We start from the raw sequence: 26,175 nt of genomic DNA on the forward strand, positions 1-26,175 counted from the left end.
GTAACATGAGAGAAAATTCGGATTGATACCTTTGAACTTGATTTAGGGAGAACACACTCAGTACGCTGTAATTCAGAGAAGTCCTGCTGCCAGTTGCTATCAGTTCAAAGGAGATCTGGTTGTTTGCAGTTTGTTTACCAGGCAAAATAAGTTCAAGGTGGAAATAAATATTCTTAAAGGTGATTTAATAGCTTTTAGTTCTCAACCTCACAGGTTAATTCAACCTGTACTTTATTATGGTTTGTTTGATTCAAAGGAAAAACACCGTCAGGGAACCTATTATACATATATTTTTAAAAATCAACTCATCAAGTAAGCACTAGTCTAACTGAAGCAGCAATCACTGATTTGTGTGTGTGAGAGAAAGACTGTGTACGTGCATGCTTGTGTAAAGATAAGAGCTCTTTGGCAGTCAGAGGGATCTGCCTATATAAGGCTGTTCTATTCCTACTGCTTTTCCTCCGGGGATCCAAAGCAATTGTCACTCACTGGACAATGCATTCCACAGAGCTTGGTAGGTTTCAACATCTTTTGGTTGTATTATATGATAAAAATGTACTTTTATCTTTATTTAAAACCAGACCAAATGCACCAATTTGTGCTGTTTTTGTTTGGTTCTGCTTAAAACTCTGTCAACAAGTCGTCTGGTAAACAGAGGTCACTGGTATGTTTGGAAAGTGTGACTGAGAGAATGCACTGCTCATATTAATGGACTTAAAAGTGAAGGCGTCAGCCTCCTGATTGACAGGCTCATATGATTCTTAACTACAGTTTGTACACGGAGCTAAACGCCGACTACTGACCACACAAGTGGTCCCTCTCCTCTCTGAGCGCATGTAATCTATTGGTCACAGATTCGTTCTGTTTTTGAAATCCTCTCCTCCTATTCAGGGAACTACCAAACCTGGGATGACCTTGTGTTTAACTCGGAATAATCGTGGACTTTTGTTCCTTAAAAGGATTTTTCTTGTCTCTGTAGAGACTTTTTATTACTTGGCTTTTAATTTTCCGGTGTTGGCAAATTGTTTTATATAAAGTGGTCCAAAGGCAAGTTTCGGAAAGTGTGATGTGCTCTTGTGCCTATTTGCAGGCCAACTATAAATAGTCCAGCAGCCTACGCATGCTCATGTTTGATTGGAAATTGCAGTGCCTTCAGACATTGCTGTGGGGTATCTGTCAAAGGAGGGAAAGAAGCCTGTGAATGGTGAGTTAACTGAGTGAAATCGATGGCTGAATGTAGTTTATGTAAGTCATAAATAGGACAGAGGTGTGTTTGTACATGGCATCTCCTCCTGATGTTTGTATTTTTAATCTTAACTACAGAATAACTTTTTTATTAGTGTTAAAATGTAAGTTTATGTAATATAACTTCCTGCTGTTCTGCCTGTGGTCAAGTCATCACTGTTCATGTCTTGTTCTCTTTTAGCTCTTGCTAATCTCTCTTGAGAGACAAAAATAAGTAACACCACAAACTTTTTTTTCGTCCCTGAGAACTTTTTTTTTTCCTGAGTTTTCCTCGATCTGGTGGAAAATGGGTTCACGGAGGATGACGCGCTCCTCTTTTGGCAACGGAAGATCCAGTAATGGGGATGATATCAGTGGGAGTAGCCGGCTCAGTGGCTGCAGCTACCTCTCCAGCGTGAGGCCAGAAAACAGGTACTGTGCAACACTAACAGTGCGCTGTGCTACCTGCACACCTCTGTAGGGACCATGTTAGTCCAACATGTGCTCTATAATAATCACTACCTCAAGATTTTCCTAACTGCGGGCGTCCGTGTATGGCATGTTATTTCTTTGTTTGTTGCCATGGCCACCAAAGTTTAAATAAACTTGTGATTAAGATCAGCATCTCAGTAATGCAGCATGGGCCCCATTTCACAACAAGCAATACACTTAGGACCGACTCTCTAATTATGCCTCAGTTCAAGAGAAGAAACTGTGTTTTAAGATGATCATAAACACTCCTTGTCTTGTGGCCAGTGGCACAGGGCAGCCTCTACAGCCACATTACCAAAGTAACTATGGAGGATACAGAAGTTATTTAAAATTGCCGTTTTTTGCTCTCTCTTTTTCCACGATACCATACCCCACATGTTATTTGCTATAAGAATGATATGCATCCTTACTAGATTCCAGGAGTCCAGTGAGGAAAACTACACATTTGATTTTGGGTCACCCTTTGTTGGCCCTTAACAAGACAATTGCTTGTGTCATTCACGTGTGTTCTAACTGCAAAATCACAAGTTAAGGTAGTTTTTAGCAATGGATGCAGGCATTGTTTCCAACAGCAGGAACTGAGGCAAGCATTGTGAGGAAAAAGTAAATCATATCCTGAAACAAGCAACAGAAAATGCTGTTGGGCAAAATTTCTTGCGAAAGTGAAATTTAGCTTAAAAATTCCCTTTGTCATAGCTAAATTACTATAGCACTTTTATTGTATTTGCTATAGGTCAGCAATGAACTCTGACAAGATAAATAGCAATACACAGCGCATGCTACACGCCATACAGTATGCACACTTTGTTATTTAAGTGTGGCTGTCTTTAGTATTAGTGTCTTGTTTAATCGGCTTAATCATGAGTAACATGCAGTGAAGTGTAACAGTGTCTTTTAACCGTGCACTGAACCAACACTGAAATGGATGTCAGCATCGGACGTGGGTCAACTGCACGGAATACATACAAGCATCACTATAAAGCGTTTACATCATGCATGCAAGCCCACATCGATTTAGATTATACGGCATCTGTGAGACGTTTCTTTCGCCTTTCCATTATAGTGCTATAATGGTTCAATATTCTTAAACCATTATATTTATAGCTTCATTTTTATAATGAGTGTCATATGGTCTAATTAGACCTCTCTAAGGACACGCCAACTAACTGTTCATAGTGAATTGTAGAAGTTAAAGATCACAAGACACACTTTCCTTTTGTTTCTGTGTTATGTGGGCTGTAAAAATAAGAATGTGAACATTTTGCTTCCTAACACTCAGTACAGATCAATCTTAGTCTAGTCTTAGTTTGTATTATTGAAGTAATTGAAGGCATACATTCAAACTTGCTTTTGATGAACAAATAAAACTACAAAAAGCTCAGTAGTTCTTTAAATTCCTAGAACATATAATACAATGACAGCTTATGTCTTTTTAGTTCTTTAAAAAAAATAATCCTCCATCATATTGAGATCTAACCGATATTTGGATTGTCTTGTTCATCTTGTGACAAACTGGTTCAAAACATTTATTTACTATTTGCATCCTTTTTCTGATACTATGTGTGCCGTCACAGTCACTATGTCCATTTTTTCTACAGTGGTTGGTACAGAAATCTTGAGTTTTAATCAGAAATTGTCATCATCAGTCTTAAGACAAGTAACACATCTGGTGTTTTTATTTCAGATTCTTTGTCTGCCCTGTGTTAGAATGATCACCACCATCTCCAGCTATCAGAGGCTGCAATTTTTAATTCCAACAACCATATAAATCATTCCAGCCAATACCTTTTCTATTGAGTCTGAAAACTGCTCATCTGCATGCAACAATAATGCAGTATTGAATTTAAAAACCTTTACAGCTCGACTGACCGGCTCTCTTTTCTCGCACAGGAGCACGCTCTGCAGTATGATGGCACAGTTAACGGAGGAAACGCAGCCCTCCTTCGAAACTACCCTCAAGTCAAAAGCCGTGTCCGAGAATTGCAATGTGAAGTTCTCCTGCGTGGTTACAGGTAAACGCTGCTTCACAGGTTACATTTGAAATATAATAATACCCACAAGGCAAGTATGATGCACCCAATTTTCTCTAGTGTGCTACACAATTGCAAACTAGTTCTAGTTGTTTTTCCTGATGGCCACATCTTTGTTTCTTTTTTAGGACACCCTGCTCCTCAAGTTGTCTGGTATAAGGATGATGTGCAGTTAGACAGATACTGTGGACTGCCTAAATATGAAATATTCCGCAATGGACAAAATCATTCCCTGCACATTTACAAGTATGTATGACATCTGACTGCACTTTTTCTATCAAGATACCAATATCAGCATTGTATTAACTCTCCATAAAGACATTTAAATTACTACTCAGCAAAGGGCACTCTCAAAGAGGCAACAAAACCATAGTGTATTATTTGAATCTTTTAATTTTAATAAAGGCAACTTCTATTGGCTTTTCTTTGCAGTTGCACTGTGGAGGACGCAGCTATGTACCAGGCTTCAGCCAGCAACAGCAAAGGCATTGTGTCCTGCTCTGGGGTTCTGGAGGTGGGTGAAATGAATGAGTTCAAGATCCACCAGCGCTACTTTGCCAAGCTCAAACAAAAGGCCGACAACAGACGCAGGGAAGTGGAAGGGAAAGAAAACCAGGAGCCACTACGAACCATCAGTCCAGAACGCACACAGAGGAAACGCCGCTCCACGATGGAAGCCTTTCTCAGCACGCCAAGCTCCATGGAGGATGAGGGCAATGAGGAGAGCCACCAGGCTGTAGCTGTAGAACCTGAAGCCAGGCTGCAGGAGGCTGCTGTGGAAGAGGTGGAAGAAAAGCTGATCCCCATCACTAATGGAGCAGTGTCTCCTGTCGCCAGTGGACAGGCCATCAGTGAAAACGGTAACAAGAGTGGGACATATATATATGACTCTGCCCAAAAGATTTTTACTGCACATCAACCCAAAACTCCCTTCATCAAAAAGAAGATTAAAATTTCCAACAGTGCAAAGGTTGCAAAATCAGACACGCCAGGAGAGCGAGCATCTGAGGAGAGAAGGGCAAAAGATGAGACTTCTACCTCTGGAGCTCTGGCCTGCACAGAGTCAGTACAGTCTGAGGGCAATTCAGAAGAGGTTATGGAAGTAGAGAATGCCGTTGTGGATTCAAACTCCACAAACCTGACAGAACATCAGGAATCAGAAACAGCGGAAGTATTTCTTGTTGAAAGGCCGTCAAAGCATGAAAACACATGTACTAAGGCAGCTGTGCCTTCACAGAAGAAACAGTTCAGTGCCTCGGTTTTCCCTGCTGCTCTTAGATCTACAAGCCATACTTTGTCAGGAACTGAAGGTAAACAAGCTGCAAAGCGTGAGAAGGAAGCTGGACGCAAAGGTACAGAGGAACATTTGGAAAAGCAGAACCAAAGTCCCCACATAACCTCAACACAACTGCAGATGAGTGCTGCGCCATCCCAACAACCCCCCAGCATAGCAAAGGAGGACATTTCAAAAACAGAACGTGTGACAGTCATGGACGTTGACGAGAAGTCAAATACTCCCACTGGTGCATCTTTAGCACACAGAGAGTCCGTGAACGCACCGTGTGAAAGCGGGGTTGCTTTACCCCAGCGTCCGTGTGAACAGGCTGCAGATCAGCTGTCTGAGAAGGAAACAAGCTCCTGCCAAAAAAATGTGTGTGTGTCTGGGCCAGCGCTGCTGAGTGAGGTGAGTGAGCCTTTTCGCATGAGCTCATGAGTGCTTTGTGCTGCCAACACAGGCCTCATCAGTAACACAAGCAACCTGGAGCTATTTATGGCTTTTACAAGTATGCCCCGCTGTGTGACGAGAATTAAATGACGCACATGTTGACAGACACAACAGGTATATTAATGCACTGCATTTGATATTGGAAGTTCAAAGGTCTGAGAGTTGGCCTTTGCACAATTGATTATGATTGAAGACTGGAAACAGGAAAACAGCTAGCCTGTCTCTGTCAGATGGTAATTTTTCTTTTTACACTCCAGGTATTGTATGCATTAATCAATAAGATACAGGCTAACAACAGAAACTGACATCTGACAGAGGCCTGTACAAGGCTAAGCTAACAGCTGCTGACTGTAGCCTTAGAGCAGATATGTATTCTGCAGCAGACAAAAAAATGCAATTTAATTTCAGTTGAACTTTAACCAACAGACGTGAGGGTGGTATTGATATTCTCATCTAACTCTCTCCCAGAAAACAAATCAGTGTATTTCCCCAATTGTCCAACTAATTCCTCTAAAAGTGAAAGTGAATGGGGGGTGACCAGATTGATGATGTCATATAAGTAAGTGCATATAACTAACTGAATATGCAGACATAGCATAAAGAATGAAGAAGTTATTAGCTTTCTTTGGAAAAAGACACTTCTTTTGCTATTTGTATTGTCAGTCTGCTTATGCAATCGCCAGTTGCATGGCTGAATACTGACGTCACTGAGACAAAACACTGCACAGCTGAAGTACCTCTTGAAATGGTTCGCATTCCTTTCTGGCTACACTTAAATGTAAAATAGCAACCTTACATGTGAACGGGCCTCACAATGTCAGAATCAGATACAAGGATTGTATTTTATAATGACTATTATTGATATACATATTTATAATGATTTTAATATAGGAAAAGAGAATGACCCTTGAGCTATATAATGGCTCATCTCATCTGTAATGTAACATGACACATACTGATTTCTATATAAAACTGATTTACAAAGGGATTCAGCTCAATAAACATGCTTATATGGCACATAGCTGTGGAACAAAGCAACCTACCATGCATATGTCTCAATGATATATAGTGATATATAGCAGATACATCACACTGCCCTGCAGTTCATAAGCTTCATGGCAAAAAGGAGACTCTCAAACAAGTGTTTGGACTCTGGGTAAAGGTGAATTGATATGCTATCATGCTAAAAAAAAAGAAGAAAGAAATAGAAATATCCTAATATTTGTATACAATCTACTAACATGATTGCAAATACTAATATGGCAGGCATGTTTTCAAGCTTTTGACAGCCATGTCAACATTGCCAATCGAACAGATGAGGGAAAGGTCCTTGTCACGATCAATAACTGTATTGTTTTCTGGTCTGTACATTTCTTTTTGCTCAGAGGTGTTTCTGTTCTTTCTCTGTTGCTGGTTACACAGTTGCTGTTTTTAAAATTGCATGTGTTTATCCATGTCCAGCATAGCCAGGGATAAAGGAATAAGTATTCACAGCATGGAAACCTCTGCTTGTATTATGTCCCAAGGTTACACATGCCCAGACAAAGATGAACAGGAATGATGCACCTGTCAACCTTGAGCTTCCACTCAACCAGCGTGCGACGGACGCACAACCACCACCACAAAAGACCCCATCAGAGAGAGATACGTCGACAGATGACATCCAGACCCCTTCTTTGAACAGTGGTCTTCGAGCAGCCATTGACAAAATGACACAGGACACATGGGATCATTCCAGAGGATCAAATGAAAGCCATACGGCCCTTTTTACAGACCTACAGAAGTCACCCCTCCAAAGCCCTCGTGGTGGTGAGAACACCCGAGGGTGTAACATTTCTTCCAGCGCCCAGCAAAGCCAAGTTGATACAGCTATAAAAACTGTTGAAGGGACAGAAATACAAGTTGGTGAGAAGGTAGAGGGTAAGGAGGTAGGTAAGTTATTAGTGTCTGACAGTGTGGCCCCAGATGAGAAGATAGTTGAGATGGAGACGGAAAGTGCTGCTCTGCACATGACTGAACACACTGAAACAGAAAAGACCAAAGATGCAGCAGTTGTGGATGCATCTGCTCAAGAAATGAAGAGGAATGAGCATATAATAGAGATAGGAGAGGAAACTAATTCAGAATTGCACAATCTGAAGTCCAAAATATCTGAGCCTGCTGTCACGCTCCTAGGAAAAACTCCAGAAAACACAAACTTGCCTGAACCCCAAATTAAAGACTTCCAAGAAATCCAAAAACCTGTAACAAAAGTCATATCTATAGCTGAACTTTTGAGATCACAAATAAAGGCTCTTGACGCCATGCTTGCCAATTCAGTGACCACCATACCAGTTCGTGTTGAAGATTCAACTACAACTTTTACAGAAACGTGTAAGGAATTAAAAAAGGATGAAAGCAAATGTAAACAGGAAGCGAAGAAGTCGATGCCTGACAGGAAAACTGAGACGCATGTTGACAATGCTCCTCCCAGAAACTTAAAGGAAACACTCATGGAGGTTTATCATCAACTACATAAAACTGATCAGGAACAGAGTCAGACTCAAGGTGCAACTTCACCACCTGCTCAGGCCTTACAAAAACCTCTTGTAACCACACCTAAATCTGTTGTAGACACTGGCACCACTGTAGACACTGCAGGACCTCATGGCAGTGCCAAAAAATACAGTGAAGGTGTGACAGACATTTGCCAGGAAACTGGAGCATCGACCCTGGTTACTCTGAAAGATTACCCCGTTGTTTCCCTGTCTGGGACTGAAAATGTCAAACACAATTATCTTTGTTCGACTTCTAAGGACAAACTGACCAACAGATCACTTTCAAACCAATCTGGAACTGTCAGTCGAGACCACGGGACTCCACTTACAGAGACACCTATAATGGTTGCTAGTCAAGAGTCAAATATTAATATTTCGGAGCATGTCAAAGATAAACCAGTTCAAGGCAAGGACGTGGGATTTAAACAAAAGTTAACTCCAGAAATGAAACGTAACAGCAAACCTGGAAGGGGGACTATGGAAACACTTTTAGATCAATACAACCTGGAAGACCACAGCACAAAAAACAGTTCTTTGCAGTGTGTAGAAAAGTGTTCCTCTAAAAGTGTACTTGGCACAGGTACAGGAGAGAATAATCTTCAGCTTATTCAGCAGGACAGCTCTACGCTTGTGCATAGGACTGACTCCTCAGTCAATCCAACAGGTGAGGTTAGTCCATTGTTAAAGACAAGAAACTGTGCATCTCCCATTCCTTCTGCTACTGCACAAGAGCTGGCCTCTGGGGCCCGACGCAAAATCCTAACACCCAAGGCCAAAGCCTCAGAGGCCTCAGAGGCCACATCACCGGTTGAAAGCCCAACCCAGAAAAAGGAAGTTTCTGCACAGAGCAGCAAGCCTTCCACGAGTCCCGTGACCCTCTGTATGCCCCAAAGCCCGTCACGACAATCAGCTTTGCTGCAGCCCCCTGGTGAGCAAAGCTCTCCCGCAGAAAGACGTTCTCCGCTCTTGAGCAGGAGGAAGATGACGTCTGAGACTCAAGCACCAAGCCAGCAGCCCAAAACTGAGGGGAAACCGGCAGAGAAGGACAAGCATGACCCATATAAAGGTAAAATGGTCTTCATGTTGAAATAGCACTTTCAAAAGTTGCTTGAAGACTTGCTGCTTTAATCGAAATAGTTGAAAATTCTTCATCCCTCCCCATCAAAAAAGACAGCGATGCTGCCAGAGCCACCTGAGAGATGTGATTCACAACCTCCTCAGAATTCACTCTCACTTAATCTTTACCAAATTAAACTGAGTTTTACATATTATATGTGACACTTTTGTACTATTCATACAATCCCAGTACACTGTGCAATGTGGGAAGTATACTGTACATAGTGCATGCAGTATGTGTTTGCATTAAGGATAGTTAGAACATAGAAGAGTGTGCATCTTCACCATGTTGTCTGTGTTGGGTCTCCAGCTCCTCAAGTTATACGTAAAATCAGGGGCGAAACCTTTGCAGATGCCTCGGGACACTTGAAACTGTGGTGCCAGTTCTTCAACGTCCTTTGTGACTCTACAATCAAATGGTACAGAAATGAAGAGGAGATTGCTCAGATTAAAAGACAGTAAGTTTCCAGGGTATCTCTAAAGTAAATCTGCAGCTTCACAGGAAATAAAGTATTCAGAAAGACCTGTAGAAACACATCAATAAAATGTTGTGCTTTTTAAAATGAATTCTCCTTGCAAGAAAAACTGCTTTCAAATCCCTTCGGATTAACATAATAGTGGGCTGACAGATATACCCCTACAAGTTCCAGAGATAAAGACTCCGCACATTTTCTGAAGCATTCTGGGTCATTTGCTATTTGTGTTTCTCAGTGCAGGGGATGAAACTCAGGTCAATCTGGCCATTGTTCAGGCGTCATGCAGAGACTCTGGTGTTTACGGATGCACGATCACAAATGAATATGGGACAGACTCAACGGACTGTCTTCTTAGTGCAGACAGTATGTGCTCGTTAACCTTACATGTGGCATGAAATACATATTTTTGCTTTCATTAATGGGCCACAGTCTCACTCTGTGTTCTCTCTCACCGTGTTGCAGTCTTGGCTGGAATGTCCCTCTGTGAGGACCTCGGAGGTAAGATGAGATTTTACGTGTTTAGATCACAGGTTTACTGCGTCAGAGCCCAAATGTCCTTCTGATCACCATTCTTACATTCCTCTGCATGCAGTTGGAGAAGAGATCGAAATGACGCCGCTGATATTCAACAAGGGTGTGGCTGATTCTGGCATCTGGGGCAACAAATTCTTTGGCCGTATAATGATGCAGGAATCTCACATTGGTGATGGCTGCTCACATAAAGTGTGGAGAGCGAAAGTCATCTATGGTCTGGAGCCTGTGTTTGAGTCTGGAAACACGTGCATCATAAAAGCACGCAACCCCATCGCCTATGGAGGCAAAGGAGAAAGCTGCCTTATAGAGAGGAACCTGGACATTGTCAAGCAGGTATGTGAGAAGGGTTTGATTTTTTAATCTATTTGTGTCATCTTAAATTCAAATGTGTCATTCAGTCACCTGACGGAGAATCAGTACGGTATAATTCCTGCCACCCACGTAGGATTACTGTAACTCTAATCAAATGGAGATTGAATGAAGATACTGGTGTAGGTTGAGCTTATCGTTGCTGGCTATTCTACAATGTTCTGCATACAGGAGTGTAAAATCCAGAACTTGGCTCGTGAATACTGCAAAATCTTCTCCACGGAAGCAAGAGTTATTGAAAACTTTGGCCCCTCTCTTGAGTGAGTATGATCAGTTTACACCAAGTTAACATTCTCCTGAGTATTATTTACAGTACATGAGCCATTTAGCCTCTCTAAGGGTGATTGGCCTCACAATAATCTCTGTCACACAGGGTGATGCCAGTCTACTTGATGTACCGACCTGCAAACGCTGTCCCGTATGCCACCGTGGAGGCTGATCTGACAGGAGTCTATCAGACATACTCCGCCCTGGATCATACAGGCAGAATGGATATGAAGACTGGCTCTGAGGTGGAGCAGAAGTGCTGCGCCCTGCAGCACTGGATCTTTCAGTGGACCAATGGCAATCTGCTGCTCAGTCGGCTAGAAGGTGGGCTGACACATGAACACAACAGAGCACAACAAACAGTCACACCTGCCAGGTTTGGGTTCAAATCGGTAGCATATTGAAGAGGTAATAAACTTGTGAAGCTCAAAATTAGTTGATGGATTCCACACCTTGCCATAAACGAGGAGGTAAAATATGAGAGAGCAAACATTTGTTTGTGCTGAGCTAATTGTACCTCCTCTTTCCTTATTTTGAAATTAAAAGAGGAAAATATATTATAAACAACTTTAAGGCCACACATAAACAACATACGCGACATATGCTGCAGAGCAATATCACTGCAATAACTCTCAAAAACAAGAAAATAAGCAGTACATGGTAAAAACTTTTACTCAAAATAAGCAAAATTATTGCCAACAGAAGAGTAAAATGTCCCTTTTTTTTAAACAAGTAAAAATATCTGGTATCAAACATCGTTCTCTTAAAAGGGTGCAGCCAAGTGCGTTTGTCTGGATACAAAGTCATTCTGACTTCGACAAGGCAGTTTTGTACTGATTGATAAATCAGCTTTATAATCCTGCTGCTCATGCTCTTATAAGTAAGGACAAAAAGCCTGAAACAAATGAAATGCTCTGACAGAAACTGCTTGTGAAGGAGGTCAATCATGTTAGACAGAAAACAAGCACTTACTGCCTTGATTTAAGATACTTCAAAAAAAGTTAAATTTGCTGCATTACAGAAACTCTAATGGTATTTTTTTTCTACCTCTTACATTTTTTAGTGCTTGAGTGAATGCGATGACAGCTCACGCTGCATGTTTGTCACATTTGAATATTTTACCTGAACAACAGAAAGTAAAGTAATTGCGTGGTGTTATTTTGCAGGTGTTGACACTAAGATCACCAATGTTGGAATCTCAGTGAAATCGACAGGGTCAGTATATTTGTACTGTGTTGTTCCTGTAAATTATACTGTGAAAAGCTAATTTTACAGGTAATTTACATTTATACAGATCATGACAGTAACATTTGGTTTTGTTGTGTGATGTGTGTCTGCTGCAGGCATCAAGGTCTTTCTGTTGATGGGAATCCCAAAGTTTTTGAGCAGTTTGTCTCCCAGCACCAGTGTAACTACTTCTGTGGTCTGCTCAGCCTGAGGTCACTAAAGGTCATGGACTCTTTATTGACGCCAACAAAGCCCAAAGGCTCCAGGAGCCCCTTACTTCAACGCAAGATGGCTGCCGGCTCCTCCAGCCCTCAGACCGGCCGGAAATCTGCTGGCAGCCCCAGACTGCCCAGGAAGACGGAGCAGGAGGGCAGAAAGACCCCCACTAAACAAAAACCTGCCGATGCTCCCAAAGTTGTTAAGATGGAATAAAGTAATTAGACATGTGGAGCAGTATCCTGATCATATGCCATGTTTAAACCAGCCACTATTGGGCTCGTATCAGCAAAACATGACAGGAGGAACTGGAAGAAAGACAGAAAGCTAATGACGCCTCTAATTTTGGGGTGAGGTAAAAAACCCCTCAGTGACCAGGACATTGATTAAAAAATAATATGACTTAACTATTTAATTTTTACAGCCACCATTCCTCTCCATTATCACTAATTGTGGATTGATGCCCTCACATGTTGTGGTGAATATCTAGTGTACCCTACATTCGGCACAGTTTATGCTAGTAGTGATTAGTAGCTTTCCTGGGTTTGTATTCTATCAATCCATGTACCGCTGTAGGTGACAGATTGTGGATCTCAGTCTCAGGTAAGTCTATTTGTACTAAATGAATGTGCAAAATAAAACATTTTGAACTGAAGTGGCATTATATGTAGCCTATGTGTAATTTTCGATGTAAGAGCACAAGCATGTATCTTCTGTAGTCACCCTTGTGAGAATGTAGGGGAATTATTGTGTCAATTGAAGTGAAACCACAACGTGGATATACAATAAGCTCCATGGTCATACAGCATGTTTTTAAGGCTGCGAGACTTCAGTTCATGTGACACTGTTGTACAGTGGCTAACGGTGCTGTGCTTTTATATTGTACCCTGTCATGTTTACTTGGTGTTCTACCTTGCACTGCATTTTTAGACACAGTACTGCACCTTCGAATGCGACTGCCTGTAAAATAAAAGATATGACTACGCCTCGTACGTTTGGAGACGCTGTGAAAGTGAATGACACGTGCTTTTTAAACATTTTGGATAGAAATGAGCATATTATGGAGCGGGCTGAATCACTGTAATGAAAGCCATCCCACTCACTCTATCTGACATCAGCAGTCACTCATTATCATATCTATCTTCTAGAAAGAAAAGTAACCTGCTGTTATCTCGCTGACTCCTATTATATGAGAGGACCCCGTCACATTTCGTTCTGTCATCACACAGACAGGCACCAGGTCTACTATATTTGGGCTGATTCCTTTAGACAATATTAGTAAAGCAACACTATATTTTGCTAATATTTTTCCAGCTACCTCAGAATTTCGATCTACTTTGCTGTCGTATCCTTCATCAAAGTAATATCCTGTTATCCAGTGTAGCATGAACAAGCAGTGTGGCTAGTGTAAAATAAATACAGAATCCCTCTGTCAGCCATTGCATGCTCAGTAGCTCTACCACTCAGGGGCAAATCAGATTCCTTCACAGACATTAGAGAATGAAGTGTTGCTCGCAACCAGCGCGTGTGGGGTGAAAGGCTAACTTCATCAGGGTAATCGTTTGTGATCATTAGTGAGTCATCGTTTATGTAAGTGGGGGGCTCACGCACAAGTGTGAACAGTGCCGGGAAGCTAAATGTACGCTCAATAAAAAATTTCACTTTGTGTCACTTCTGATGTCGTCCAGTAGCATGAAAGGGTCAGACACTGTCAACAGGAAGAAGAGACGACAGACTTAGTGGGAGGTAGCTGATGCTTCTGTTGTACAGTCCATATTTCCTACACGCGACCAGTTTGTTATAGTCTGTGGCATGTGTACTTTGTTGGCAGCAGGACAGAAATAGGACTGCCAGTACAATCGGACCCCAGTAAATGATCCCCCAGTATGAACTAAAGACACAAGCGAAAAAGACTACTGTATATAAGTATTTGTAACAAAATGCCTGATATTGTCCTGAAAGCAGTTAATAATGCTTCAGTACTACAGCACCATCAGGAATGGCATTCATAGACTTTACAATGTGTTTCATAGTTTTGAGCAAAGGAAACAGTCTTCTGTAGTAATAAGAGCAATCCTTTATTTAACGCAAAATCGAACAAAACTGAATGACATCTGGCCCATGAGTGTCATTAATTCAGTGATTTCCACCATGTGCCCATTTACTGAACCTGGTGTACTCCATTCATTACTTTTCTCTGAAGACTTGGGTGTATGTTTGTTGGGTATCCTAGAGGATGAGATGGATCAGACTGGATCGAGAGTAATTGATGTGTGGTAACAACATGGAGAAGATTTGGCCTATCATGAGACAAGACACTCCTGCCATCTACTGTTAGTTCAATCACCGTACCATTAATGAAAATAGGACAAGTAAAGGGACTACTTACCTGCACAAATGACGTCTCTATGCAGAGATATTGAGGTGAATGTTTGATTTATCTGTGAAAATGGTTAACCTGCTGAACACTTTTCTCACTGTCTGTATCACATCTGCCAATACAGTTTTTGTGCTCAACTAAGGTTTCATGAACCAAACATAGCTGCTGATTTGTGGTTTTCAAACTGGCAATGGCAAATAAGCACAATATACAAAGGGGGAGTATCGTATAATATGCCTTGTTATGTTATTCCAAGAAGTGACTTACCCATCACGAAATATACACGAAATTTAACAGTAAGATCTGGTCACATTGTCAGTATCTTTGTCTCTTTGAAAAATCACGTCATTTGTCTGAGAGGAATGATTTCAGAAATGAGACATACCTAAATCCAAATGAGTTTCCTGCAAGTCATTACAGAAAAAATTATGAGCGAAGCACGGAAATTACATAGAAAAGATGCATTGGCACAGCTCTTCCTGCTGCACTGAGCGGTGCCGGCGGAATGCTATAAAGTGTACTGGATCACTCACAGTAATCTCAGCATTAATATCCATGATAAGGCACAGCAAATGAGAGAATTGTTAGTCCCTAACCGCAGAAATTCTGTGTGTACATTTAGGGCTAAGTAATTGCCATTTCATTTAATAGGACATAATGTTGAGTTGATGTGAAGTTCTCAGACTCAGCACCCGGGTCTTTAGCACATTAAACCCATTTGCAGCCTTCAGTCTCATATTCAGGCTCATTATGTAGCAACATGTAAAAATGTGCTCCACATAGAAAATCGTATTTGCATTTCATTTTGGTGGTTTGGACAGATGACAGCAGCAACAGATAGCAGAAAAAATGGTCTACAAAAGCTGTACAAGGTTATATCAAGATGTAGAATAATATCTTTACATTCAGCCAGACATTAGGCAAGCCGGAGGACATCAGACTCACAATGAGAATGTACAGTCAGTAAGATCTCATTAAATAAAATAGGGGAAAAAATGGAAAAATAGGAACAGCGGCTGGCAAGTGTGGCATCTACAGTAAAGTCCACCTTCACACAAGGCTGCCTGTGATTCTGACCTCACATCGTTGTCCCTGGCTGACCTCAATTACCATTGGCGGGCCAGGGTAGTTGTGACCATTTAGGCAGGTGATATGAAAAGGATCACACGTCCCTAAATGCCACAGACTAGTTGGCATTTGAAAAAACTTTTATCTCCGGTACACCAAAAGTCGCAGGCTGCCGGTGGTCTCGGTGCCATCGCTAAGTTGACTGTCAGTGCCGAGTTAATCTGCCATATCACAGAAAGCTTTTGCTGACTATGAAATAATGACATTCTGATGCATATCTCACGTTATTTCCTCTCATGGGGGAACTTAAAGGCTACATCTGAATAAAATCAGTGTTGTCTAAATGCTGTATATGCACAGATTTGCACATGAGCTAGCGCGGTCCAATTGAGCTTTGTGCAGTCTCCCTTTCCAATACAGCAGAAGGAGGTAAGGATAGAAGAAACCACAACAATATGCTGCCAAGTGAAGGAAAAAATCTACACAATTATGGTTTGCATTAAGCTCACCTCAGTCTTATGACTGGATGTCAAGAGACATCTGTAATATCTACATCAAAACACCTGAGCTACCACCCTACTATCCACGATCATCAAAAGGCCATGTGAACAAACTCCAAACAGCTTTAGTGAATTACCTAATAATGGTTTCACAATAGCGGAAAATCAGTGCTGTTGGTGGGATGTAGTTTTTAAAAAACATGAGTCTTTAATATCGTTTCTGGAACAGTTGATGTCACCTCACAACAACCCTCCTCTGCTCCGAGGAGGAGGGTTGCAGCAAAACAGATAGAGGATATGCAGCGACCACAGCATCCTCTGTATGAAGCATGGCAAATGTGTCGCCACAATGTTCAAAGATCACAACAATCTAACGGAGCGTAAAGCCACCGTGGACCAACTGTGAAACTGATCTTTGCATACAACACTCTGCTTTGTTGATATACACTTACCTTCAGCATATATGCAAGTAGTGAGACAGCCAAAGCTGAGTTAAATATTGCTTTAAGGAATATACAAGAAATGAACCCAAAGAATAATCTGAGGTTAGAAATTGCCTAAGAGATAGAAATTAATGAATAACTCAACTCTGCAGTGTGTGGGAACTTGACAGGTGCCGTTCATCCATAAATGCACCTGATATTCATGCACGCAGCACAGATAGCACAAATAAGTCAAAACACAAAATGACATCAGATATTTTCAAAATTGATAATGCACAAAACTATGGAAGATTTGAGTTAACTTAAATCCATGTTTGATTGGTTTGAAAGATTAGATCATACAAATCTAAATCAGGGGACACAAGTGTTTAGTATATTTTATTGTCTTAGTATATTTTCATTTCTGGTATATTTTTAATTGCATTTACAAATATTTTTATTGCAGTGTTGGTTATTTTATTCTAGTATCTTATTTTTTTTAGAATCTTTCTTTCTTATTATCTTGTTTCTAACATGGGGGTTGCAATGCAAATTTCATTGACATGTCATGCTTAATGATGATAAAGTTATCTTGAATCTTGAATAATACTTTTCAGGATACTCTTTTAAACATGGGAACTGTTGAATAAACTTGTGTTCCACATCAACAGTTATTAATGTGCATTATGTTCTTCTTCAGTGGAGAAATATAAAACTTGACCGCTAAAAATGACAGAACATTTGCAATTTATTATACAGTTCCAAAACACTATGTTAGTATGACATGTTAGTATGACAGCCCTTTAATTATTGTGTCCCTGCAAACATGGGTGTCCCCAGGAAAACCAAACAGTCTTGATAAAACAGATTACATCAGGGGAAAACAAAGCACAATTCAGTAAAACACATGGCCTCCAATCATATTGTGAAATGAATGAAACCCTAACCCTTTTAAACACTTGGGGGGAGGGCGGTGGCACAATTACACATGAGTCAGAGAAATGCTAACATAAAACCTGACTTTTTAATGATGGCTCAAACATGTGTAACATATGTGTTCCTAATAATCCCCACAGACTAAGTCAACAAGCAAAAATGGCTAGTGGATTTCAGGTGTGTGGTCACTATTCTGTTATCACTTACTCAGTCACACTCAATTCCTCCAGGAAATTAGACGTGGCCCGCGATAAAAGAGAGCAGTTAATAATTAGTGGTGCTCAAAGCCTCACTCACTTTGAGCTACATTATAGCATTATGATTAAGAGATGGTCCTGGTACTAATAAGCCTATAGTGAAAAGCAAACTCACCTTAACCCACACTGTTTTATTTGCATAATAGAGTTTACAGGCAGCCATTAAAGTGTCATAAATGATTAATTCAGAGTAATTGTTTTTTTTAGTGGTTGTTTGATTTGTGATACCCACTGACTCATAATAACTATGTCACTGATTGTAAGCCTTACGACTCACAATTATTAAAGGAAAGGCTAGTCTGTATTGTGAATGTTTTGCCGAAGCATGACTTTTTTTTTTAAAGCTGCAGTCATCAATATTTTTATCAAAACAGTGCAACAATGTGCGATCTAAAAAAACCCACAGAGAAATATCACCCGATTCATTACCGCAGAGCGTTTTAGAGACTCCCTGCATATTGATTCACTCTCACCTCTCTCATTAACCTCATTTCTGTCAAAAGCAGGCAGCTGATTGCATCAAAAAAGTTCCAATGAACTAGCGCTACCTGCCCAGCACCAAATGATAGGCAAAGATATCAACTAGCTAGTAAAGTAAGTGTGTTTAGCAGTTAAGGACGAGCCAGGTATTTTGTGTCAGGGTTGGTAGAGACAAAACTAGATAATGGAATGTGGATGAGGAAAGGAAGAAAAATATTGGACGCAATGTTCATTTGTCAGGTAGCAGAAAAATGTCTCCAACTGTTGCTCTGTGTTTGCTGGAAGTACAGATAGTTTTTTTTCTTTGCTTTGCACAAATTCTATTGGAAATTTGTTTTGGAAAAACAAAAGCACACTATCAGCTCACACATAATGGCTTTAAGGTGGGTCCTGTTTTATTTCCTATGAGTGCCTATATGTTGTATGTTCCTAAATTACAACAAGATAACAACATCAACATACTATCCATAAACAAATCTAATTATTCATTTTGGCTACTTGAATAATAATTAGTCTCTTTACTCTGTTTTAAATCAAAGCAACTGTCAAAGTATTGTGCATATTTTAATTGAACTCTGACTTGGATGGATTGCCTAAATGACAATTTGGCTGCACCGCTAAGCAAACACAGAGGCAGTGTGTGCACGTTTCATGTGAACCGGGTGGTGCTTTTGGAGGGCCCCTCTGCGCTCTCTCGTATCCTAAACTGACACCTCAACACAGCGCTCGCTGGCGGGCGGGACTTCCGGTTGAGCGCACCCGGAAGATTCGGATGCAAGTTTCGCTGCTTGACCGTGCATCCATATGCTCGTGACTTAAAACGTTTTAATGTGATTTAGGTGCTTTTTCTACCCAGTAGTATTTGCAGCAATGTTATCTTTAGACTTTCTTGACGATGTTCGTCGCATGAACAAGCGGCAGGTAGGTACTCGAGCTGTAGTTTACTCTGCTGTTTCGACCGCCTCTTTGTATGAGCTAGCGGTAACTAGCCGTCGACCGCTTCTTACCGTTGCACCCTGTCTGTCACTTGTTACCAGCATATAAAGTGAACGGTTTTATGCACACGTGTCTCTAAAAGGTCCCATTTCTACTGTAGCGTAAAATACATATAGAAACCGTGTTCAAACATGAATCCTGACTTCAGTGTAGCTAGCTGTTTTCCTCCTTTTGCCACACTATTGTCATGGCACTGTTAGCTCAAGTCTAACGGCAGACATGCGTTCCAGTGATCCGCCAGTGAATTTAATGTTAACTTGGGACAGTGTCTTTATTGTTCTTATTTTCAGTGGACCCCAAGTAGACTAGCGACCACTTTGTGGAAGCTAATAGGGCTAACCCGCTTAAAGAATAAAGAATCTCAAACATATGCTGGGAAATTCAAGAGTTCACTGCTAGCGTACTTGTTTCCTGAGCTAGTTTATACCTGAAATGGTCTTATTTATGCTCATATAGCACACATATCCTTTAACAATATCCCTTTTTTGCCTGCAGCTCTATTACCAGGTGCTGAACTTTGGTATGATTGTTTCCTCTGCGCTGATGATCTGGAAGGGTCTGATGGTTGTCACTGGCAGTGAGAGTCCAATTGTTGTTGTTCTCAGGTAAGTTGGGATGTTGAGTCTGCTGAAGAGGTAGTGTTGTGAGATCTTAGCTAGCTTTCACCGAGTTGTAAAGAACCACTCATCGTGGTGATTTCTGCATGGACGTATACATACGGTCTTGCACAGAAAAGGACAGTGGGTTATGAATTTATGAAGCCATTGGTGGCTTCATACAAGGTTTATACCTCAACAATGGATATTATTTGTTTTTTTTTTTGCGGTTCACATTTTCCCTCGCGCAGCTGTAAATTATTAAATGGAGACACTAAGAGGTGAGGCCTTTGGTAGCGCAATTGCAAACATTTAAACTACATTGTACCACAAAGCCTGTCCATCAGTGGATTTTCTCATTTTAATTTTCCCACTTATCTCTATACTTTATACCGTCTGTCTCTATCCACTGTAAATTTACAGTTTAAGTGTTCATGGGGGTTAGGATCACCCATGCCCTCAGTCTCAATTAAACTGAGTTAAAGTAGATAGCAGATAATTAGATTTTGTTGGTTTCCGAAAGAAAAACACGACTCTTTAAAAGATCACACTAATGCCACCATTTGGAAAGGTAAAAAGTCTGCCCAGAGTCCATATGTTTAGCTCCAGTTATACCTGGTCATGCATTTTAGTCCATTCGGCTGTAAGCAAACTAGTTTTTCACTGATTTTACCAACAACAAAGAATACCATAATGACCACCTTCATCAAGTCAATTTTATTTATATAGCGCAGTATCACAAATCCTAAAATTTGTCTACAGGGGCTTTGCAATCTGTACAGCATACCACACCCTCTATCCCTATGACATTGTTCACACCTGGTATTAACATATGTCAAGGGTGATCCAATCACAACTGGACATTGCTAAATACAACTCTAAACAACCACCAAGCATGGTCTGATCACTCAAACTACTTGCCAAGGTAGGGACGCATGTGACCACATATCTTTTTGTAGTGTAAAGCGCTACTGTGTTCTGATGCGTCCCTGACAAGGACAGAACGGGAACATACCTCATCAATACAGACATGGGGGCTGTTTTGGTGACTGAGCATCAACACTTGTGTTGCTCATTTGCAAGTCATGTCAATGTCAATCATGTCAATCTTAACTGATACATTACATGTTTATTAGCTCCTAAAACATTTTTGTTTTCTGTGCTGGCTGTCAGCCCTTGTGGAACAAATCTGGTGACATGTAATAACTGTGCATGTGTGCACTTGTGATCAAATCACCCAAGACGCATGTTGATGCCAAGTGTAAACAGGGTCTAAATCTTCTATGTGGATAAGGAAACGCTTTCCTTTTCACACTGACTTTTTAACGAACAAACCAAGAGGCGTAAACATGAAGTTATACAAAATAGCGATGTCATCCTGTATCATCATTGCATCATCAGGACACACATGGGGAAATAAAGTTCTGGCGACTGACATAAAGTTTATGCAGCACTTTAATGCTTCAGATGTGTATATTTATGTCCTTTGGTGTCACAATGAAATGATGCTAACAGTTAAACACAGGACGAAAATGAGGCATATGATACTGGGCTTATCAGTGTGGGGTCGCTGTCACACACTTCTTAATGGACTTCATGAACTGACTGAGTACACTGAGTAGGGTACAAGCACAGCTGTTTGAACAGCTTTTGACCTATTAATCAGTCAAAATACCCTCTCTGACGCATACATGTGTTACCATGGCTACCAAATGATTGCAATGCTTATACGGATAAATTGTAAGACCGCTTCCTGAACAGTTACAATCTGCAGAGGGATTTATTAGTAGTTTAGCTTTTGAAATCTTGCTGAAATCAACTATCTGCTGTGCTAAAATGCTGTGGTTGGTTTGTTTGCTTTCACCCCACAAACCGCTTGACAGCAGGCTGAGACTCACCTTTTTTCAAGCGGTCTCAGTCTGGTTTTTTGGGCCATATCAGGGTTTGATTGACAGCTTTCACACCAACCCAAATGAACTGTACTAGCTGGGCAAACTGACCAGAGTTATTTTTAACATAACCAAACAAGTTAGGTGTGAAAGCACCTTGAAATGGTCTGCTTAAATGATCTCAGAAGTCTTCACTGATTTTGATAATGTGTATCTGCTCTTCATTTCAGTGGCAGTATGGAACCAGCTTTCCACAGAGGAGATCTGCTGTTTCTCACCAACCGGGTAGAGGATCCCATTAGAGTCGGAGAGATTGTCGTCTTCAGAATAGAAGGCAGAGAAATCCCAATAGTACACAGAGTACTAAAGATCCATGAAAAGTATGAATACTCATTTTATTTATGTTGTTGTCTATGAGTAAGTTGTACTTTACGTATCACTGAGTCCTAAGCCTTTGTGTCAAACCTGAGAATGGCATTCATAGTGTGTCTCCTGTATTGAAAAATCCTCTGAGAGGCATCTGTGATATTTCACACTTATCATGTATCCTCAGCCAGATACAGATGTGTTGAAAAGGAAAAAATGGTTTACATTGTGGTCTAAAATCTCTTTGTCGACAGGGAAAATGGAGACATTAAGTTCTTGACCAAAGGGGACAACAATGCAGTGGATGACAGAGGACTGTACAAGCAGGGCCAACACTGGCTGGAGAAAAAAGATGTGGTGGGACGAGCTAGAGGGTAAGTACCTCTTGTGGAAAAAAATCTATAATAGTAATGAAATCTTAATAACATAGCAGGACGGATAATCTGCGATATTGTATAGGTCACAAGTATCAGAAAGATATGTTTGTGCCTCAAAACTGGAGGAAAATTACGAGCAGCAAATTTCATCATTAATTAGTTGGGTCTATGTGATGATGCACAGCATCTGTGGCAACGTCTGCTAAGGTGGAGGCAGTAAGCCCGCCAACGCCGCACCTTGGGCAGTTCACACGATGAACTGCGGAAAATGATGTCTGCTTTGTCTCTGGTGTAAGCATTTGAAAAATGGCCGAGGCAAAGAGTAACCACACAGTGGAGAAACACTTGATTACAGGTTCAAATTTAAAAAGAAATGTAACACACACAAATGCACTTTGTCTGTTTCCTCCTGTTTTTGCGCCCCTTAAGAAGCTATTTTAAAGCTAATGCTTGATAAAGCTAACTACCCTGATTTAATGTTAGCTATTTCAAAGCTAATGGCCCTGATAAAGCTTGATCCGTCACAAAATGGAGATAAAACAGGCAAGGTGTGTAGTTCTGTCTCGTTTTTTTTTGTTTTAATTAAACTGTGATCAGGTGTTTGTCCGTTAAAACAGACACAAATCTGCCAGCGACTGCAAATTTAGCTAACACGAATTAGCTGAAATTAGGTCAAAGAGACACTAGGGTATAATGTAGCTGTATGAAGTTCTTGGACAATATCTGATAAGATATATATTAGTTACATTTCCCTTTTATTCTCAGCACATGGCTGCATCCCCAGTGTCCATTTATTTAACTTTTTTATTTATTTTGTAGTGGCCTTGTCGGTACTTGCCTTGCCATATTGCTTGAAAGAGCATTGTACAATATGACGAAGAATACTTTTTTTAATTCTAGTATTAAAACTTTGGCTTTTTCATTTTTAAGATTAAGTTGTGTACCATGGGAAATTTTATCCTTTACAAATGGACATATATTACGCATCAATGATATTTCTTGACACGCATTTTTATCATCTCCAGGTTTGTGCCATACATTGGAATTGTCACCATTCTCATGAACGATTACCCCAAGTTCAAAGTAAGTTGGTCGACCCCATCGCACCAGTCCCAGTTGACAAGAATTGCAAGAATTTTTACGCCTCAAAATGTTCAGTGTGATGATCTAATTTGCTAAATCTCCTGTGTTTCCGTTCTGCAGTATGCGGTTCTCTTCATGCTGGGTCTCTTTGTGTTGGTCCATCGGGAGTGAGCCAAACTTCAGGACTCCAGAAGGATAAACTACGTCCAGGAAGCCTCAGTCATGCCTTTCAAAACAGAACTAAGTTAACCCAACTGGCTCTTTTGTACCATTTGTTTGAACATTTTGTAGAAATGTGGATAGGGTGTTTACATTTGAAAAATCCAAGCTTTAAAATATTTTTGTGAGGGAACTAGGCTAGATTTAGTTTGAAATCGATCTTTATTTGTAATCCTCAGAATGTGAAAGAGCATTCATCGAGATAAATTAAGTCTTGTTTCTTTCCTGTTGAATCATTGTCTTTGAAAAAGATATGTGAAGTATTTTATGACAACTGAATATGAATGATATTAAATATGAAATCTGGTTACCATTCACTACGGATTATTTCAACTCTTTGTCTCATTTTCTTTTGGCACCTGCTCTACATTAAAGGCACTGCAGAGGATATCTGCCCTGCAGACTTCTCTTATGCAATGGAGCAGTAGTGACCTTGAAATATAGAGCGCATGTCACAAGGGGGCTGATTATTGTGTCTACATCTGTTTTATTAATATGCAGAATCAAATTCTTTCACAAAAAGTAGGAATGTCTTCTGTCAGTATTTGTTTTAGCAAGAGATAAGTAACATCTCTTTGCAGGAAAATTTACTTTTTCTGTTGCTGTGAAATAGAAACGTACATTAAATGGACCTTTAAATCATTGTTACTCATGTTGAGCAATGTATTGTTTCATAAAAAAGTAGTATAAAGCATCCAAATATTCTATGGAACCAGTACCATCCTCAGTCAAATGAAAAGGGCATAGTGGCTCAGTTGGTAACTTTCTTATGCAAAGGTCACTAGAGTGGCACACAGGCTCTGTCTCTTTCAGTCGGCTGGGCTTTTCATTAGTGCTTTAAGCATTAACCTTGTCTCCTCATTCATACAATGTGAGCACACTTCAGTGTTCTTGGAGCCAAGGTGAATGGGGCCGAGGCTATTCAGCGCAGGAATGTAGCATGTAATCATACAGTAGTTTGGGTCAACATACAGTATAATTTGATATGGATCCACTTGAAACTCTATTGAAATACTGTGCTAGCTTAGAGGAGCTATTACACCTCAAGGACCTTGACCTGGAGCTTGTTACCTGTCGGGTAAGGCGTTTTACCGCTGCTATTTTCAGCAGTTTGGCACAAAACCAGTGTGCTTCAGTGGTCACGACTAGACAAAAGAAGTCATGTGAAATAGGAAATTGAACTGATCAGACTTGAAGCAGTGTGCTTTTAAACTTAACTACTTTTTAGATCAACTTTGCATAGTTTTGTTGTTAGCACAGCATCAGTTGTGGAATGAATAAGAGCCTCTGGTGTGGCCCTGAGCAAACAAAGTATTGCGCTGTAATTGTGGCCCTTGATCCACGAATCAATTGTTTTGAGCCTGAGATGCAAATATCCATCACGTCTTTTAAGGAAAATGCAGCGTAGCATAAAACCACAGCTGTCTCAGTTCATCTCATCTGTGAACTTAGTGAGAGTGATGCTGTGATGGGCAGACAGTCTTCTAATGAGACTGACATTCAGCTGTGCAGAATGTCTGAAATCACAAGTATGGTGTGTGAATGCCAAAGGTTATTAAAAGAGCAAGATACAAGCTGGGGCCCTTCCACTGAACTTGCAACTTTAGCACCCTGAAGTGACAAAGAGGCCTGTCTTATCAGCTCTAAATTAGCAGAGAGAATCAGCAGGTTCTCCTGCCCTCAGAGGACTGATGGCGATCACAGCAGCATGCTGCAACTGGCCAAATGTCATGTTGCTCATTGTAAGGCGGCTGGGCCTGGCCCTGAGAGTCTGGGGTTTGGGGATAGAGGGAAGGAAATGACAACATGTGTTCCACTATAAAGAAGCATTAGCTATCACTTCTGCCATTTTGAACAATTTTTACACACATTTACACCAACAGTGCACCTCTAAGAAATTAAGTCAATTTCTAGGGAGCTTCTATTAATGTTTCCAGTATAGTGCGTTAATATGAACTGTAAGAGCACGATTAATATATTTGAGGAAATCCCCGTCAAATAAATATAAATATTTACTACTGTTTGTGCGGGGTACCTCCATCATGTCGCCAAACCATGCCCCAAAACCTGAAAATCATTTCAACCTTTAACAGCGGAAAACATGATCAACCCTTAACCCTTATGAACACAATGCTACGTTGTTGCTGGTCTGTTTCAGCAAACATTCACATCTGCCACGAGTTCTAGATGACCCGCGTGGTGCGTAAAAGACGCACGGAGCCTTGTCAATGACTGGAGACGTTTCGATTCATGCAGCTGGCTAAATAAAAAGCACACGCAACATAAACAGAGCCCACCCCGCTCAGGAGAGCCTATAAAAGCAGGATGCGCCTGAGCGATCCACGACCTGGAGGAGACGCTTGGAAATTTGCGCCCTGGAGAACAGCTCGCC

At 40.7% G+C, this 26,175-nt stretch overlaps 2 protein-coding genes across 3 annotated transcripts; both read left to right on the top strand.

Annotated features, from left to right (window-relative positions):
- Nucleotides 1-471: 471 nt before the first annotated feature.
- On the top strand, nucleotides 472-13,193 carry alpk3b (alpha-kinase 3b). Of its 2 annotated transcripts, none has more exons than XM_041934275.1 (15): nucleotides 472-514; nucleotides 1,091-1,204; nucleotides 1,427-1,656; nucleotides 3,607-3,728; nucleotides 3,875-3,992; nucleotides 4,179-5,430; nucleotides 6,999-9,075; nucleotides 9,436-9,583; nucleotides 9,837-9,964; nucleotides 10,064-10,099; nucleotides 10,194-10,468; nucleotides 10,676-10,764; nucleotides 10,878-11,095; nucleotides 11,938-11,986; nucleotides 12,115-13,193. In XM_041934275.1, the coding sequence occupies exons 3-15, from the start codon at nucleotides 1,532-1,534 to the stop codon at nucleotides 12,428-12,430; spliced, it is 4,953 nt and encodes a 1,650-aa protein (XP_041790209.1). In that variant the 5' UTR covers nucleotides 472-514; nucleotides 1,091-1,204; nucleotides 1,427-1,531; the 3' UTR covers nucleotides 12,431-13,193. The 2 variants fall into 2 exon arrangements, with proteins under 2 accessions (XP_041790209.1, XP_041790203.1); XM_041934269.1 differs by having other exon boundaries at nucleotides 1,492-1,656.
- A 5,822-nt stretch (nucleotides 13,194-19,015) lies between these two features.
- On the top strand, nucleotides 19,016-24,229 carry sec11a (SEC11 homolog A, signal peptidase complex subunit). The gene is made up of 6 exons (XM_041934835.1): nucleotides 19,016-19,178; nucleotides 19,749-19,858; nucleotides 21,969-22,118; nucleotides 22,359-22,478; nucleotides 23,507-23,564; nucleotides 23,685-24,229. Exons 1-6 carry the CDS (start codon nucleotides 19,128-19,130, stop codon nucleotides 23,733-23,735), a joined length of 540 nt encoding a protein of 179 aa, XP_041790769.1. The 5' UTR covers nucleotides 19,016-19,127; the 3' UTR covers nucleotides 23,736-24,229.
- Nucleotides 24,230-26,175: the final 1,946 nt, after the last annotated feature.

The sequence above is a fragment of the Chelmon rostratus genome, chromosome 1, assembly GCF_017976325.1.
Source record: "Chelmon rostratus isolate fCheRos1 chromosome 1, fCheRos1.pri, whole genome shotgun sequence".
NCBI classification, from domain to species: domain Eukaryota; kingdom Metazoa; phylum Chordata; class Actinopteri; order Chaetodontiformes; family Chaetodontidae; genus Chelmon; species Chelmon rostratus.